An 18,306-nucleotide genomic window follows, 5' to 3' on the forward strand; every position below is an offset into this window, starting at 1 on the left:
GTTCCTATTTCTCCACATCCTCTTCAGCAGCACCTGTTGTTTCCTGACTTTTTAATGATTGCCATTCTAACTGGTGTGAGATGGTATCTCATTGTGGTTTTGATTTGCATTTCTCTGATGGCCAGTGATGGTGAGCATTTTTTCATGTGTTTTTTGGCTGCATAAATGTCTTCTTTTGAGAAGTGTCTGTTCATGTCCTTTGCCCACTTTTTGATGGGGTTGTTTGTTTTTTTCTTGTAAATTTGTTGGAGTTCATTGTAGATTCTGGATATTAGCCCTTTGTCAGATGAGTAGGTTGCAAAAATTTTCTCCCATTTTGTAGGTTGCCTGTTCACTCTGATGGTAGTTTCCTTTGCTGTGCAGAAGCTCTGTAGTTTAATTAGATCCCATTTGTCAATTTTGGCTTTTGTTGCCATTGCTTTTGGTGTTTTAGACATGAAGTCCTTGCCTATGCCTATGTCCTGAATGGTAATGCCTAGGTTTTCTTCTAGGGTTTTTGTGGTTTTAGGTCTAACATTTAAGTCTTTAATCCATCTTGAATTGATTTTTGTATAAGGTGTAAGGAATGGATCCAGTTTCAGCTTTCTACATATGGCTAGCCAGTTTTCCCAGCACCATTGATTAAATAGGGAATCCTTTCCCCATTTCTTGTTTTTGTCAGGTTTGTCAAAGATCAGATAGTTGTAGATATGTGGCATTATTTCTGAGGGCTCTGTTCTGTTCCATTGATCTATATCTCTGTTTTGGTACCAGTACCATGCTGTTTTGGTTACTGTAGCCTTGTAGTATAGTTTGAAGTCAGGTAGTGTGATGCCTCCAGCTTTGTTCTCTTGGCTTAGGATTGACTTGGCGATGCGGGCTCTTTTTTGGTTCCATATGAACTTTAAAGTAGTTTTTTCCAATTCTGTGAAGAAAGTCATTGGTAACTTGATGGGGATGGCATTGAATCTGTAAATTACCTTGGGAAGGATGGCCATTTTCACGATATTGATTCTTCCTACCCATGAGCATGGAATGTTCTTCCATTTGTTTGTATCCTCTTTTATTTCCTTGAGCAGTGGTTTGTAGTTCTCCTTGAAGAGGTCCTTCACATCCTTTGTAAGTTGGATTCCTAGGTATTTTATTCTCTTTGAAGCAATTGTGAATGGGAGTTCACTCATGATTTGGCTCTCTGTTTGTCTGTTATTGGTGTATAAGAATGCTTGTGATTTTTGTGCATTGATTTTGTATCCTGAGACTTTGCTGAAGTTGCTTATCAGCTTAAGGAGATTTTGGGCTGAGACAATGGGGTTTTCTAGATATACTATCATGTCATCTACAAACAGGGACAATTTGACCTCCTCTTTTCCTAATTGAATACCTTTGATTTCTTTCTCCTGCCTAATTGCTCTGGCCAGAACTTCCAACACTACGTTGAATAGAAGTGGTGAGAGAGGGCATCCCTGTCTTGTGCCAGTTTTCAAAGGGAATGCTTCCAGTTTTTGCCCATTCAGTATGATATTGGCTGTGGATTTGTCATAGATAGCTCTTATTATTTTGAGATATGTCCCATCAATACCTAATTTATTGAGAGTTTTTAGCATGAAGGGTTGTTGAATTTTGTCAAAGGCCTTTTCTGCATCTATTGAGATAATCATGTGGTTTTTGTCTTTGGTTCTGTTTATATGCTGGATTACATTTATTGGTTTGCGTATATTGAACCAGCCTTGCATCCCAGGGATGAAGCCCACTTGATCATGGTGGATAAGCTTTTTGATGTGCTGCTGGATTCTGTTTGCCAGTATTTTATTGAGAATTTTTGCATCAATGTTCATCAAGGATATTGGTCTAAAATTCTCTTTTTTTGTTGTGTCTCTGCCAGGCTTTGGTATCAGGATGATGCTGGCCTCATAAAATGAGTTAGGGAGGATTCCCTCTTTTTCTATTGATTGGAATAGTTTCAGAAGGAATGGTACCAGCTCCTCCTTGTACCTCCGGTAGAATTCGGCTGTGAACCCATCTGGTCCTGGACTCTTTTTGGTTGGTGAGCTATTGATTATTGCCACAATTTCAGCTCCTGTTATTGGTCTATTCAGAGATTCAACTTCTTCCTGGTTTAGTCTTGGGAGGGTGTATGTGTCAAGGAATTTATCCATTTCTTCTAGATTTTCTAGTTTATTTGCGTAGAGGTGTTTGTAATATTCTCTGATGGTAGTTTGTATTTCTGTGGGATCGGTGGTGATATCCCCTTTATCATTTTTTATTGCATCTATTTGATTCTTCTTTTTTCTTTTTATTATTATTATTATTATTATTATTATTATTATACTTTAGGCTCTATGGTACATGTGTGCAACGTGCAGGTAAGTTACATATGTATACATGTGCCATGCTGGTGCGCTGCCCCCACCAACTCGTCATCTAGCATTAGGTATATCTCCTAACGCTATCCCTCCCCCCTCCCCCCACCCCACAACAGTCCCCGAAATGTGATGTTCCCCTTCCTGTGTCCATGTGTTCTCATTGTTCAATTCCCACCTATGAGTGAGAATATGCGGTGTTTGGTTTTTTGTTCTTGTGATAGTTTACTGAGAATGATGTTTTCCAATTTCATCCATGTCCCTACAAGGGATGTGAACTCATCATTTTTTATGGCTGCATAGTATTCCATGGTGTATATGTGCCACATTTTCTTAATCCAGTCTATCATTGTTGGACATTTGGGTTGGTTCCAAGTCTTTGCTATTGTGAATAATGCCGCAAGAAACATACGTGTGCATGTGTCTTTATAGCAGCATGATTTATAGTCCTTTGGGTATATTCCCAGTTAATCTTGCTAGAGGTCTATCAATTTTGTTGATCCTTTCAAAAAACCAGCTCCTGGATTCATTTATTTTTTGAAGGGTTTTTTGTGTCTCTATTTCCTTCAGTTCTGCTCTGATTTTAGTTATTTCTTGACTTCTGCTAGCTTTTGAATGTGTTTGCTCTTGCTTTTCTAGTTCTTTTAATTGTGATGTTAGGGTGTCAATTTTGGATCTTTCCTGCTTTCTCTTGTGGGCATTTAGTGCTATAAATTTCCCTCTACACACTGCTTTGAATGCATCCCAGAGATTCTGGTATGTTGTGTCTTGGTTCTCGTTGGTTTCAAAGAACATCTTTATTTCTGCCTTCATTTCGTTATGTACCCAGTAGTCATTCAGGAGCAGGTTTTTCAGTTTCCATGTAGTTGAGCGGTTTTGAGTGAGATTCTTAATCCTGAGTTCTAGCTTGATTGCACTGTGATCTGAGAGATAGTTTGTTATAATTTCTGTTCTTTTACATTTATTGAGGAGAGCTTTACTTCCAAGTATGTGGTCAATTTTGGAATAGGTGTGGTGTGGTGCTGAAAAAAATGTATATTCTGTTGATTTGGGGTGGAGAGTTCTGTAGATGTCTATTAGGTCTGCTTGGTGCAGAGCTGAGTTCAATTCCTGGGTATCCTTGTTGACTTTCTGTCTCGTTGATCTGTCTAATGTTGACAGTGGGGTGTTAAAGTCTCCCATTATTAATGTGTGGGAGTCTAAGTCTCTTTGTAGGTCACTCAGGACTTGCTTTATGAATCTGGGTGCTCCTGTATTGGGTGCATATATATTTAGGATAGTTAGCTCCTCTTGTTGAATTAATCCCTTTACCATTATGTAATGGCCTTCTTTGTCTCTTTTGATCTTTGTTGGTTTAAAGTCTGTTTTATCAGAGACTAGGATTGCAACCCCTGCCTTTTTTTGTTTTCCATTTGCTTGGTAGATCTTCCTCCATCCTTTTATTTTGAGCCTATGTGTGTCTCTGCACGTGAGATGGGTTTCCTGAATACAGCACACTGATGGGTCTTGAGTCTTTATCCAATTTGCCAGTCTGTGTCTTTTAATTGGAGCATTTAGTCCATTTACATTTAAAGTTAATATTGTTATGTGTGAATTTGATCCTGTCATTATGATGTTAGCTGGTTATTTTGCTTGTTAGTTGATGCAGTCTCTTCCTAGTCTCGATGGTGTTTACATTTTGGTATGATTTTGCAGTGGCTGGTACCGGTTGTGCCTTTCCATGTTTAGCGCTTCCTTCAGGAGCTCTTTTAGAGCAGGCCTGCTGGTGACAAAATCTCTCAGCATTTGCTTGTCTGTAAAGTATTTTATTTCTCCTTCACTTATGAAGCTTAGTTTGGCTGGATATGAAATTCTGGGTTGAAAATTCTTTTCTTTAAGAATGTTGAATATTGGCCCCCACTCTTTTCTGGCTTGTAGGGTTTCTGCTGAGAGATCCGCTGTTAGTCTGATGGGCTTCCCTTTGATGGTAACCCGACCTTTCTCTCTGGCTGCCCTTAACATTTTTTCCTTCATTTCAACTTTGGTGAATCTGACAATTATGTGTCTTGGAGTTGCTCTTCTCGAGGAGTATCTTTGTGGTGTTCTCTGTATTTCCTGAATCTGAATGTTGGCCTGCCTTGCTAGATTGGGGAAGTTCTCCTGGATAATATCCTGCAGAGTGTTTTCCAACTTGGTTCCATTCTCCCCGTCACTTTCAGGTACACCAATCAGACGTAGATTTGGTCTTTTCACATAGTCCCACATTTCTTGGAGGCTTTGCTCGTTTCTTTTTATTCTTTTTTCTCTAAACTTCCCTTCTCGCTTCATTTCATTCATTTCATCTTCCAGGGCTGATACCCTTTCTTCCATTTGATCGCATCAGCTCCTGAGGCTTCTGCATTCTTCACGTAGTTCTCGAGCCTTGGCTTTCAGCTCCATCAGCTCCTTTAAGCACTTCTCTGTATTGGTTACTCTAGTTATACATTCGTCTAAATGTTTTTCAAAGTTTTCAACTTCTTTGCCTTTGGTTTGAATATCCTCCCGTAGCTCGGAGTAATTTGATTGTCTGAAGCCTTCTTCTCTCAGCTCGTCAAAGTCATTCTCCGTCCAGCTTTGTTCCGTTGCTGGTGAGGAACTGCGTTCCTTTGGAGGAGGAGAGGTACTCTGCTTTTTAGAGTTTCCTGTTTTTCTGCTCTGTTTTTTCCCCATCTTTGTGGTTTTATCTACTTTTGGTCTTTGATGATGGTGATGTACAGATGGGTTTTTGGTGTGGATGTCCTTTCTGTTAGTTTTCCTTCTAACAGTCAGGACCCTCAGCTGCAGGTCTGTTGGAGTACCTGGCTGGCCGTGTGAGGTGTCAGTCTGCCCCTGCTGGGGGGTGCCTCCCAGTTAGGCTGCTCGGGGGTCAGGGGTCAGGGACCCATTTGAGGAGGCAGTCTGCCCGTTCTCAGATCTCCAGCTGCGTGCTGGGAGAACCACTGCTCTCCTCAAAGCTGTCAGACAGGGACATTTAAGTCTGCAGAGGTTACTGCTGTCTTTTTGTTTGTCTGTGCCCTGCCCCCAGAGGTGGAGCCTACAGAGGCAGGCAGGCCTCCTTGAGCTGTGGTGGGCTTCACCCAGTTCAAGCTTCCAGGCTGCTTTGTTTACCTAAGCGAGCCTGGGCAATGGTGGGCGCCCCTCCCCCAGCCTCGCTGCCGACTTGCTGTTTGATCTCAGACTGCTGTGCTAGCAATCAGGGAGACTCCGTGGGCGTAGGACCCTCTGAGCCAGGTGCGGGCTATACTCTCCTGGGGCACCGTTTCCTAAGCTCGTCGGAAAAGCACAGTATTTGGGTGGGAGTGGCCCGATTTTCCAGGTGCCGTCTGTCACCCCTGGAAGGGGAACTCCCTGACCCCTTGTGCTTCCCGAGTGAGGCAATGCCTCGCCCCTGCTTCGGCTGGTGCACGGTGCACTCACCCACTGACCTGCGCCCACTGTCTGGCACTCCCTAGTGAGATGAACACGGTACCTCAGATGGAAATGCAGAAATCACCCGTCTTCTGCGTCGCTCGCGCTGGGAGCTGTAGACCGGAGCTGTTCCTATTCGGCCTTCTTGGCTCCTCTGAGATCAGCTATAGACTTTAAAACATTGTTAACATACAAACAAACAGCTGGGTGCAGTCGCTCATGCCTGTAATCCCAGCACTTTGGGAGGCCAAGGCGGGCAGATCATAAGGTCAGGAGTTCAAGACAAGCCTGGCCAACATGGTGAAACCCTGTCTCTACTGAAAATACAAAAATTAGCCGGGTGTGCTTGGGATGAGGCGGGAGAATCGCTTGAATCCAGGAGGCCGAGGTTGCAGTGAGCTGAGATCACGCCACTGCACTCCAGCCTGGGCGACAGAGCAAGACACCGTCTTGGGAAACAAAAACAAAAACAAAACCATACAAACAAATGACCAGTAAAATTAAGAGGAATGGGACAGTACTTCAGATCTATGATCTAATGTTTCTTTAAGTAAAGCCAGGACTCAATGCTAGGCAGATAAAATTAGAGCCACATAGTGGATTGCCAATCAGGTGTCTTCCAGGTTATGCTATTCACTGTTTATTTAGTATTATCAGTGATTTTGAGAGATTTTAAAGTCCTTTGTGAGAACTGTGGGAGTACACAGGTATTTGTCCCAAAGAGTACAATTTTTTTTTTTTTGGAAGGCAAGCATGACTTCTAAAGCATCTTGATTTTAAAATAATGTATGTCCACTTCTAGTGACCATGTGTTAATGCATCTAGGATGTGATAATTCTGGACTTGACTACCAGTTTTTGTACTTATTTTTGAAAAACAATTTTACTTTGCTAGCCCCCTGAGGGCAATAGAAGCCTGATGAAAATTTACCCTCAATGGCAGCTGTATTTCAACGCATATTAAATCCAATTCTTTGTACAATAACATGCTATACGGGTTTGCAGCCTAGGAGCAATAGGCTACACCATATAGCCTAGGTGTGTAGCAGGCTATACCATCTAGGTTTGTTTAAGTACACTGTATGATGTTCACACGACAATGGATACATTGCTCAGAACATATCCTCGTCATTAAGCAACTCATGACTGTACTCAGTAAATATAAGGTAGTATTATTATTATTAGATTATGACATGCGTTCCCTACAAATATCCAATTATTTGACTAGGTCATCTATGACCTGTCATGGTCGGCTAAAATGATCCTTGAGCATGGTTTGATATAATTCTGACGTAGGCATTAGTTTTGCATGGTAAAACCTATATGCTATTTGTAGGAAACAGACAATAAGAATTATTATACCACAGGCCTAATACAAATTATCATGCCCCCCCAGATTGTTGATTTCTGGACAAAATATACTAATGAAGTTGTCACATTGAAAGACATAGCTTATTTATCAAGCAATGACATTTAAAATAGGGAAATCTGTAGATCTATGGTAAAAGAACAAGGTTAAGTATTAAGCTTTTTTTTTTCAAAAAAATCAAACCAGTGAAGGAAAAACACCTCAAATGGTTACCACCTTTTTCTAAGCTCTTTACTAAATTTTGTTTTTGGAAATGTCTGGCCCCTACAGCATGCTCCTCTTCAGTGTTATCTCTGCAGATGCAGAAACTTCCTATTGTAGGTATAATACAAAATGATGTTATTACCTTTGGTGTTATTTGGCTTGTGGTTATGTTTGCCCTCAATAAGGCTGAAAGTCTCATTAGTTGTAAAGTTCCATATATTATTAGAGGGCTTTATGACCAAGTTGGGTTGTATATCATCTAGACAAATGTTAAGTGCTAATCCAACAGTTATATAAGGGTTTCTCAACCTCAGCACTAGTGATAATTTAGGCCAGATCATACTTTATTGTGAGAAGTGGGGGTAGGGAATGCTTCTCCTGTGCATTGTAGGATATTTGGCAGTGTTGGTGGCCTCCACCCACTAGACAGGATGCCTGGAGAGACTTTTGGTTGTCCCAGCTTGGATGGGGTGAATCTTGGCTTCTAGTGAGTACAGGTCAGGGATGCTGCTAAATGCTTTGTAATACACAGGATAGCCTCTACAACAAAGAATTATGTCTGCCATGCTGCATTGAGACCTCCTTCTCTAGAGAGGGCCAGAAGTTTGACTACTTACGCTGATTAAGACTCTGAAAAAGGATTATATTCCACACTAAAGTATGAACAGTTTTTGCAAAACTAACTTGGTAATGTTTCTTTTTCAATTTTTAAGACATGATTTATCAAAAACCATAATGGATCAATATTCTTATGAAAGTGTCACAAAGATTGGCTCTGGCCATAGATATTTTCCAAACCATAGAAGCATACTTACCAGGGACGTGTAAAAGATTTGCTGGATTATTGAATAGTTGTGTGAGAAGGAGAAATAAACAATATTTCATGATTATTTATTCAACTAATAAAATATGTTCAGGGTTTTCAGCATCTATGTTCAGGCTTATTTAGTATATAGCACTATAAAATTTAAATGTAATCCTTATACAAGGTCTGAGGATGCTTCAACTAATTTATCTAAAGCTACGATTGCTCTGGATTTAAGAAACAGACTATAAACAGGTGATGGAGCTTTGATGAGCACTGGGCAGTTAGGTAAATATTCCTATAATATGACTTGACCTTTAATGAACACATAGACACTAACATTTATGATAATCTGGAAAACACAGTAAAGATGTGAAGGCTGCTTTGGGGTCCTGAAGGCATCTTTTACCTCTCAGTTCACTGAAAGATATTCTGAAATGTTTGAAAAAGTAAAATCATGTATGGAACTTAGTATTGCATAAAATTAGGAAGCAATTGTGTTTTTAGCCATTTAATCTTGGACATCCTTAAATTTATAAATATCTTTCAGAAGTTTCTTTTGGATAATTATGAATAGTCAACAATCTTTTGACTATTTCAGACAAAGTTCTTCCTTTGGCTGACAAATTATGGCTAGGTGATAAAATAGGATAGTGAAGCTTTTCCTTAAAAATTTTATACTTCCTTTTAGCCAATGGAATAGATAAATATATAGAGATAGCTTGAAAACTCCAAATAAGTACAGATAGGAGATCGCCTACTTTGGATGAAGGTAGATCTGGAAGGAAACTTTATATTTTGAGACGCTGATTTAAACCGTGAGAAAAGTAAGGTGGATACTCCAAAAAGCCTTAATATATATTATTGTTGAAGTATTATTGTTCTGTAGCACCTTGTACATGTATGGATTGTGCTCCTTAACAGAGTGAAATTTACAGATCATGTTCTCCAAGTATGAAAATCTGTGAAATTATTGAAGAGAGCTCTCCTGTCAATTAACAGTGGTAACAACAAATGACCTCTATTTTGATTACATATGACTAACATGATCAATGTAAGCTACCTCTAAACTACTGAGTCAAAGTAATAGAACAGTTATTATAGATGTTTGAATTTTTCACAATTTTAAAATTAGACATAACTAAATATATAAAGGACTGAAATAGATGAACATTGATATTCTTTCTAATTTTAAAATTCAACAATTTTTATTTAGTGATTATTAGGATCTAATAATAATTATCAGGATCTAATAATCTAATAATGGATGATGACTCTAGTGTGGAGCAAGGAGAGTTAAATGAACTGTTCTTTGTGTTTGTCATCATTATTGCACTACAGATACTATTTTTCTACTGTTTCATTTGGAATAAGAGTAAACAGCATTTTTACAACAGGTGGGGAAGTAAGGCAGGAAGTAAATAATTTATAGGAAATAGGGCGACAGTTGCTTATTTGTCTAACAATACAGAAGCATTCCAATAATGTTGTTTGTTTTCTGTTTGCTGCAGAAGAAAGTCTTCTAGGCTTATAAAAAGGAGTTTGTTTTTTAATCGTAGCTCTGCCCCCAGAAACTTTTTGGTCCTGGGTAATTATAAACTTTCTTATGGATCACATTGTAATTTCCAGATTGAGTCTATCATTTCTTTAATATAACTTAAATTCTGTATTGTAATTTACTTAAGTTTTTGTTGTTGTTCATAGGTTCAAGAGGTGCTCCGATTTTCTGTTATGATGAAATTAATACCAGAGGAGACAATTTTGGAAACTGTGGCACTGCATATTGTCTTTTTCAGTATGTATTTAGAAAATTATAAAACTGTTTGGAATGTAGGTTAGAGATTGTTAAAATCCTGAGAAATATATTATACGCAGTAAAATCGAATGTTGGGGGTCAGGTTTTCTTCATTACATAATCTGAGCTGGACAATATTATCCACTGCCTACAAGAACGTTTGTTCAGCGCCTATAATGTTAAAATAACAATGACCATAAAAATGGCCTCTGTTTATTGTTGTGATGAGCTAGACATTGTTACGCAGCTTACATATATTATATATTTATAATATAGGTTATAAATATACAATTTATATACATCAAATGTGTATAAGAATTACTTATCCCATTTACTATTGAAAAAACTGAAGACCAGAGATCATTTTCTCAAATTTCAGCAGCTATTGTGGAACAGATCACAGCTGTCATCGTGTAAAAACCATTAGTTTTTCACTTGCCAGATTGCCTCATGAAACAAAAAAGAATCATAACCTAAGTCATTGTGCAAAAAAATATGTACTGAGAGAAAATTGTTGAAATTTGGATTTAAATTAGTAAATCACTTTTTAAAAATTTCACTATATCAGCAACCTCTGTTACCTCAATAAACAATAAGGTAATTTTTTTCTTCCTTGTGCTTCTAGACATATTCTATGTGGAAAATTAGTCTGTACATGGGAACACAGAGACTTAATATCACGTCCAAATTTATCTGTGATTTATGCACATGTACGAGACCAAACATGTGTGTCTACATACCTACCCAGGAAGACGCCACCTCCAGTAAATATACCTATTGCAATCACATCATATTATGCAGGTGAAGACAGAGATGAAACATTTGTACAAGATGGTTCCATGTGTGGTCCTGATATGGTAATTAGAACTACAAAAATTAAAGTGTTTTAAAATTATTTTTCTGGTTATACTCATTTTGACAATGTACTAACCAATGCATTTTCTTCCATTTTTTCTTGTGGTAAAATGCATGTAATATAAAAATTGCCATTTTAACCTTTTTAAGTGTACAATTCAGTGGTATTATATACATTCATAATGCTGTAAAACCATCACCACCCTCTATCTTCATAAATCTTTTCATTTTGTAAAACTGAAACTCATTTCATTAAACAATAACTCCCCATTCCTACCTCCTCTGATCCCCTGAAAAACCACCATTCTACTTTCTGACTCTATAAATTTGACTATTATAGGTATCTCATATAAGAGGAATAATATAGTATTTTTCTTTCTGTGACTGGCATATTTCACTTAGCATAAGGCCCTCAAGTTTCAGCTATACTGTAGTATGTCAGAATTTCCTTCATTTTTAAAGCTGACTACTATTCCGTTGTATGTACATTCTGCATTTTGTTTATCTATTCACCTGTTGATGAACATTTGGAATCATTCCATGTTTTAGCTATTATAAACAATGCCACTATAATCATGGCAGTATAAATATATCTTCAAAACTGTGCTTTCAATTTCTGGGGGTATATACCTGGAAGTAGAATTGCTGGATCACCTGGTAGTTCTATTTTTAAATTTTTGAGGAACTGCTCCACTGTCTTCCACAGTGGCTATACCATTTTACATTTCTACTAGCCATGCATAATGATTCCAGTTTCTCCACATCCTCACCAACACTTACTTTCTGTTTTTTTTTTTTTTTTCAGTAGTAGCCATCCTAATGGGTGTGAAGTGGTATCTCACTGTAATTTTGATTTGCATTTCCCTAATGATTTGTGATTTTGAGCATATTTTCATGTGCTTATTGACCATTTGTATATCTTCTTTAGGGAAATGTCTATTTAAATGCTATTCCCATTTTTAAATCATCTTTTTTTGTTGTTGAGTTTTAGGAATTCTCTATATATTTTGGATATTACTCTCTTATGATATGATTTTAAAATATTTTCTTTCATTCTTTGAGTTGCCTTTTTACTCTGTTGATAGTGTCTTTTAATGCACAATTTAAAAACAACTATGAAATCCAATTAGTCTATTTTTTCTTTTGTTGCATGTACTTTTGGTGTCATATCCAATAAATGACTGGCCAAATCAATATTATGAAGCCTTTGCCCTATATTTTATTCTAAGAGTATTATAGTTTTAAGGTCTTATGTTTACCTATATAATCCATTTCAAGTTCATCTTTGTATGTGGTGTTAGGTAAAGGTTCAGTTTTATTCTTTTGCTTGTGGACATCCAGTTTCTCCAGCACCATTTGTTGAAAAGACTGTCCTCTCTCCATTGAATGGTCTCAGCACCCTTGTAAAAATTCAGTAGTATCTCTTAACCATATATGCAAGCATTTGTTTATGGGCTATTTATTCTATTCCATTGGTAATATATTAGTCTTTATGCCAGTACCGCACTGTTTTCTTTCCTGTAGCTTCCTAGTGAGTTTTGAAATTGGGAACTGTGACTCTTTTAGCTTTGTTCTTCTTTTTCAAGATTGTTTTTGGGGTTCCTTGAGATTCTATATGAATTTTAGTATAAATTTTTCCATTTCTGCAAAAAAATCCTTGGGATTTTTATAGTAATTGTATTGAATCTATAGATCACTTTGAATAGTATGGACATCCTAAACTGCTTTGTTAAATTAATTCTTAAGTACTTTGTTTTAAGTACTTTTTGATGCTATCATAAATGGAAATGTATTCATAATATCCCTTTCAGAGTGTTCATTGTTACTGTATAGAAATGAAACCAGTTTTTGTATGTTGATTTTGTATTTTGCCACTTTGCTGAATACATTGTTAATTCTAACTGTTTGGGGTAATCCTTAGAGTTTTCTACCTATAAAATTATGTCCTCTGGAAACAGAAAAGCTTTAATTGTTCCTTTCCAATTTGGATGCCTTTTATTTCTTTTTCTTGCCTAACATCTCTGGCTAGAACTTCCAGTACAATGTTGAAGAGAAGTGGTGAAAGGAAGTATCCTTGCCCTGTTCCTGATCTTAGCGGAGAAGCTTTGAAGTCTTATCATTAAGTATAATGTCAGCTGTGGGATTTTTGTATATGGATTTTTATCATGTTGAGGTAGTTTCCTTCTGCCTCATGACTGAGTGTACTTTGAGTGTTTGTGTCATGAAAGGTGTCGAATTTTGTTAAATGCCTTTTCTTTATCAATTAAGATGATCATTTTGTTTTTCTCCTTCATTCTATTAATGTGGTTATTATATTGATCAGCTATCATATATTGAACCATCCTTGCATTCCAGAAATCTCAATTGGTCATAGTGTATACTCCTAATATAGTGCAGTTTACCAGCATTTTACTGAGGATTCTGCATCTATGTTCATAATGGTTATTGGTCTGTATTTTTTCTTTGTAGTATATTTGTCTGGCTTTGATATCGGGATAATGTTGGCCTTATAAAATGAGTTAGAAGATATTTCCTCTTCTTCATATTTTTGGAAAAATTTGAGAAGAACTGGTGTTAATTCTTCTTTACATATTTGAAGGCATTATGTCCAGAAAGTTTCTTCATAGGAAGGCTTATGATTATTAATTAATTAATTAAATTATTAATTAAATCTCCTTATGAGTTAGGAGTCTGTTCAGGTTTTTAAGTTCTTCATAGTGTTGATAGGTTTTGTGTTTCTAGGAATTTGTCAGTTTTATCAAGCTAATCCAGTTCATTGGTAAACAACTGGTCTTGGTATTCTTATAATCCTTTCTACTTCTGTAGAATTGGTAGTAATGTTCTCACTTTTATTCCTGACTTTAGTAATTTGAGTTTTCTGTCTTTATTAGTACATCTAGATAAAGGTTTGTCAATTTTGTTCATCTTTTCAAAGAACCAATTTTTGGTTTCATTAAGTTTATTGTTTTACTCTGTATTTTATCTCCACTTTAATCTTTATTTCCTTCTTTCTGCTAGAATTTAGTTTATTTGTTTATTTATTTTTCTATCTCAAGTTGTAAAGTTAGGTTGTTGATTTTAAATTTCTCTTCTTTTTTGTTGTAAGCATTTATACTAATAAATTTTCCCCACAGAACTTTTTCACTGCATTCCATAAGTTTTGGAATATTGTGTTTATATTTCTATTTGTCTGTAAGTATTTTCTAATTTCCTTAGTGATTCCTTCTTTGATCCACTGGTTCCTTAAGAGTGTTTTGTTCAATTTCTATAGCTTTGTGAAGTTTACAGTTTTATTTAGATTATTTTTCCAAATTTTTAATTTATTTTTTTATTAGAAATTATTATTCTAAATTTTTTGATATGTTAAACAATTTATTTTTAAATTTTTATATATTCACAGAGGTACATGTGCAGGTATTGGTGAAGTTTTGACATGTAGTGTGCCTGTCACCTGAATAATGAACGTTGTCCCCAGTCAGTTATTTTTCAACTCTAACCCAGATTCTTCCCCACTTTTGGGGTTCCTGGTGCCTATTATTTCCATTTCTATGTCTGTGTGTACCTAGTTTTTAGCTTCCACTTACAGGTGAGAACACATGGTATTTGATTTTCGGTTTCTGAGTTAGTTCATATATGATAATGATGTCTACCTTTATCCATGTTGCTGTACTGCATGGGACATGATTTAATTATTTTTATTGCTATGTCATAATTCATGTATTATATATCTTTATATATCTATATAATTCATTTATTGCATATAATAATATATAATAAATGTATATATCATATATTACTGTAATATATTATAGTAATATATTATATATTAATATTATATATTATATATTATACATATAATATATAATACATTATATTAATTCATACATAATGAATCATATAATTCATATATAATGAATTCATATATAAATCATATATAATAAATTAATTTTATACCTAGATATGTAGATATATGATACGTGAATTACTACACAGTAATGTATATAATATAAATATATAAATAATATATAACATAAATTCATTTAATTATACTATATGATAAATGCATATATTATATATTGTATAATTAATATAATTTATTATATATAATGAATTCTTATATATAATAAATGAATTATATATCTAGATATATAAAGATATTTATAAAAGATATTTATATATAAAAGATAAAGATATATATCTAGATATATAAAGATATTTATATATCTAGATAAATAATTCATTATATATTATATATTTATATAATTAATTATATATAATAAATGAGTTATATATCTGTTACCTTTATACATGAATTATGTATATGTGTTACCTTTTCTCCACATGAATTATGTATATGTGTTACCTTTTCTTCACATATATGTAATTATAAGTGTTACCTTTTATCCACATCCTCACCAACATCTGTTGTTTTTAGACTTTTTAAGAATAGCCATTCTGAGGCCTGGCGCGGTGGCTCACGCCTGTGATCCCAGCACTTTGGGAGGCTGAGGAGGGTGGATCACGAGGTCAGGAGATCGAGCCCATCCTGGCAAACACAGTGAAACCCCATCTCTACTAAAAATACAAAAATATTAGCCGGGCCTGGTGGCAGGCGCCTGTAGTCCCAGCTACTCGGGAGGCTGAGGCAGGGGAATGGCGTGAACCTGGGAGGTGGAGCTTGCAGTGAGCAGAGATTGCGCCACTGAGCTCCAGCCTGGGTGACAGAGTGAGACTCTCTCTCAAAAAAAAAAAAAAAAAAAAAAAAATAGCCGTTCTGACTGGTGTGAGATGGGGCATCATCATAATTTTAAATTACATTTCTCTGATCTTTGGTGATGCTCAGCATTTTATCATATGTTTGCTAGCTACTCGTATGTCTTCTTTTGAGAGATGTCTGTTCATGTTCTTTGCCCACTTGTTACTGTGATTATTTGTTTTTCGGTTGAGTTGTTGCATTCCTGGTGGATTCTGGATATCAGTTCTTTGTTGGATGCATAGTTTGCAAATATTTTCTCCCATTCTGTAGGTTGTCTGTTTACTCTGTTGTTATTTTTTTTTGCTATGTAGACACTTTTTTAGTTTAATTAAATCCTATCTATCTATTTTTTTTGTTGTTGCATTTGCTTTTGGAGTTTTAGTCCTAAGTTCTATTTGGGGTTTTAATCCTAAGTTTTTTGTCCAGAAGAGTTGTTTCCTAGACTTTCTTCAGGAATTGTTATAGTTTCAGGTTTTAGGTTTCAGTTTTGAATGCATCTTCGGTTAATTTTTGTGTATTGTGAAAGGTAGGGGTCCAGTTTTATTCTTCGGCATTTGGCTAACCAGCTATCCCAGAAGCATTTATTAGATAGAGAGTCCTTTCCCCATTTCTTATTGAATTTTGGGTGTGGATCTTTTATCCTGCAACTGTCCTGTGTTAAATTAGTTGTAGGAGTTTGATTGTGGACTTCTTGGGATTTTTTTATGTAGAAAATAATTTGGAAATAGAGACCATTTTATTTTTTCCTTTTCAATCTGTATGTGTTTTATTTCTTTTTCTTGCTTTACTGCAGTGGTTAGAACTTACAGTATGATGTTGAATAAGAGTGTTGAGAGAGGATGTCCCTGACTTTTTCCTAATCTAAGAGGAATGTATTAAGTCTTTCATCATTAAGTATGATGTTAGATGTAGGGTTTTTTTTTCTTTTTTTTGCAGATGCCCCTTAAGTTGAGCTAACCATCTTCTGCTGCTAACTTATTGAAGGTTTTTATTATACTTGTGTCTTGAATTTTGTCGAATACTTTTTGTGTGTTGATTGATGTGGTCACATGAGTTTTCTTCTTTAGTTCATTGAATGTTGGATTACATTAATCAATTTTTAAATGTAGAACCAGCATTACATACTTGGTATTAATATCACTTGGTCATTGTGTATAAATTTTTTATACGTTGTTGCATTTAGTTTGCTAATATTTTGTTGAATAATCTTTGTAACCAAATTCATGAGGGGTATTGGTCTGTAGTTTTTTTTTGTTGCAATGTGTTTATCTGATTTTGGTCATTTTATATGGCATTATAAAATTAATTGAAAACTGTTTTTCACTCTTCTATTTTTGGAAAGAGATTATGTAAATGTATGTTAATTTTTTCTTTAAATGTTGATAGAATTCTCTAGTGGAATCATTTGGGCCTGGAAATTTCATTTTTTAAACTATGAATTCAATTTCTTCAATTGTTGTAATGGTCTTCAGATTATAAGCTGTTTCTTGGTGATTTTTGGTTGTTTATGGTTTCCCAGAAATTGGTCAATTTCCTCAAAGTTTCTGAATTTATAAATGTAAAGTTGTTCATAGTATTTCTTTATAATTCTGTGTAATGGCTGCAGGATCTGCAATGATATCCTCTATCTTATTTCTGATATTGGTGATTTGTGTCTTCTTTTTTTAACTTCTCAGTCTTGCTAAAGTTATTAATTTCATAAAAAATGTTCAAAGCATCTGGTTTTTGTTTCATTGGTTTTCTCAGTCTTGCTAAAAATTTGTTAATTTCATAAAAAATTTTTAAAGACTCCACTCTTTGTTATAATGGTTTTCTTTATTATTTTCCAGCTTTTAATTTCATATAGAACTTGCAATCAATTTCATTGATTTCTGCTTTTATTATCATTTACTTTCTTTTGCTTTGAGTTTAATTTCTTCTTCCTTTCCTCCAGTTTCTTGAAGTGGTAACTTCAATGATTGCTTTGAGGCTTTTTCTCATTTATAGCATTTGGTCTTATAAATCTCCCTCTCAGAACTGTTTTAGCTGCATCCTACATATTTTAATGTATATTTTTGTTTTCTTTTGATTCTACGTATTTTTTTTTTTAGTTTCTTTGAGGGTTATTTGATACATGAATTATTTATAAATGTATTGTTTAATTTCAACATATTTAGAGATTTTCCTGTTGTATTTCTTTCATTGATTTCAGGTTTGATTTTATTATTATCAGAGAACATGTTCTCATAATTTTAATTTTTAAAAACTTGTGGTTTTCTTTATGATAAGGAATATGATATATCTTGCTGCATATTCCATAGGCACTTGTAGAAATGTATATTCTGTTGATACAGGTTGTAGTGACCTGTGTATGCATCAATTAAATCCTGTTTTGTCCAGATTCCTGTATATCTGCTGACTTTCTGTATAATTTCTGTAAATTGCTGAGACAAAGGTGTCAAAATATCCAACTGCAATTGTGGATTTGTCTATTTTCCTTTCAGTGCTATTACTTTTTGCCTTATGTTTGGAGGCTTTGTGGTTTGGGGTGTAGACATTTAGGATAATTGTGTATTATTGTTGGAATGATTATCATATCATGACATAATGTCTTCATTTGTCTTTAGTAATTTTCTTTGCTCTGAAGTCTACTGTATCAGATGTAAATATAGCTACTCCTGCTTTTATGGATAAAGGTTTGAATGATATATTTTTTCTGTCCTTTTTATTTAAATCTATCTCTGCCATTGAATTCGAGGTGAGTTTTTAAAAGCATCAC

At 35.2% G+C, this 18,306-nt stretch overlaps 1 protein-coding gene across 3 annotated transcripts in view; it reads left to right on the forward strand.

Moving 5' to 3' along the window:
- LOC129041948 (disintegrin and metalloproteinase domain-containing protein 5) overlaps window positions 1–18,306 on the forward strand; it is a 133,733-nt gene that overhangs the window by 85,774 nt on the left and 29,653 nt on the right. For all 3 annotated transcript variants that reach the window (XM_054497383.2, XM_054497385.2, XM_054497384.1), the window contains 2 exons: window positions 9,847–9,937; window positions 10,563–10,794. In XM_054497383.2, coding sequence (XP_054353358.1) covers window positions 9,847–9,937; window positions 10,563–10,794 — 323 coding nt within the window. The remainder of the gene's footprint in view (window positions 1–9,846; window positions 9,938–10,562; window positions 10,795–18,306) is intronic.

Source organism: Pongo pygmaeus, chromosome 7 (assembly GCF_028885625.2).
Source record: "Pongo pygmaeus isolate AG05252 chromosome 7, NHGRI_mPonPyg2-v2.0_pri, whole genome shotgun sequence".
In the NCBI taxonomy this organism is placed as follows: domain Eukaryota; kingdom Metazoa; phylum Chordata; class Mammalia; order Primates; family Hominidae; genus Pongo; species Pongo pygmaeus.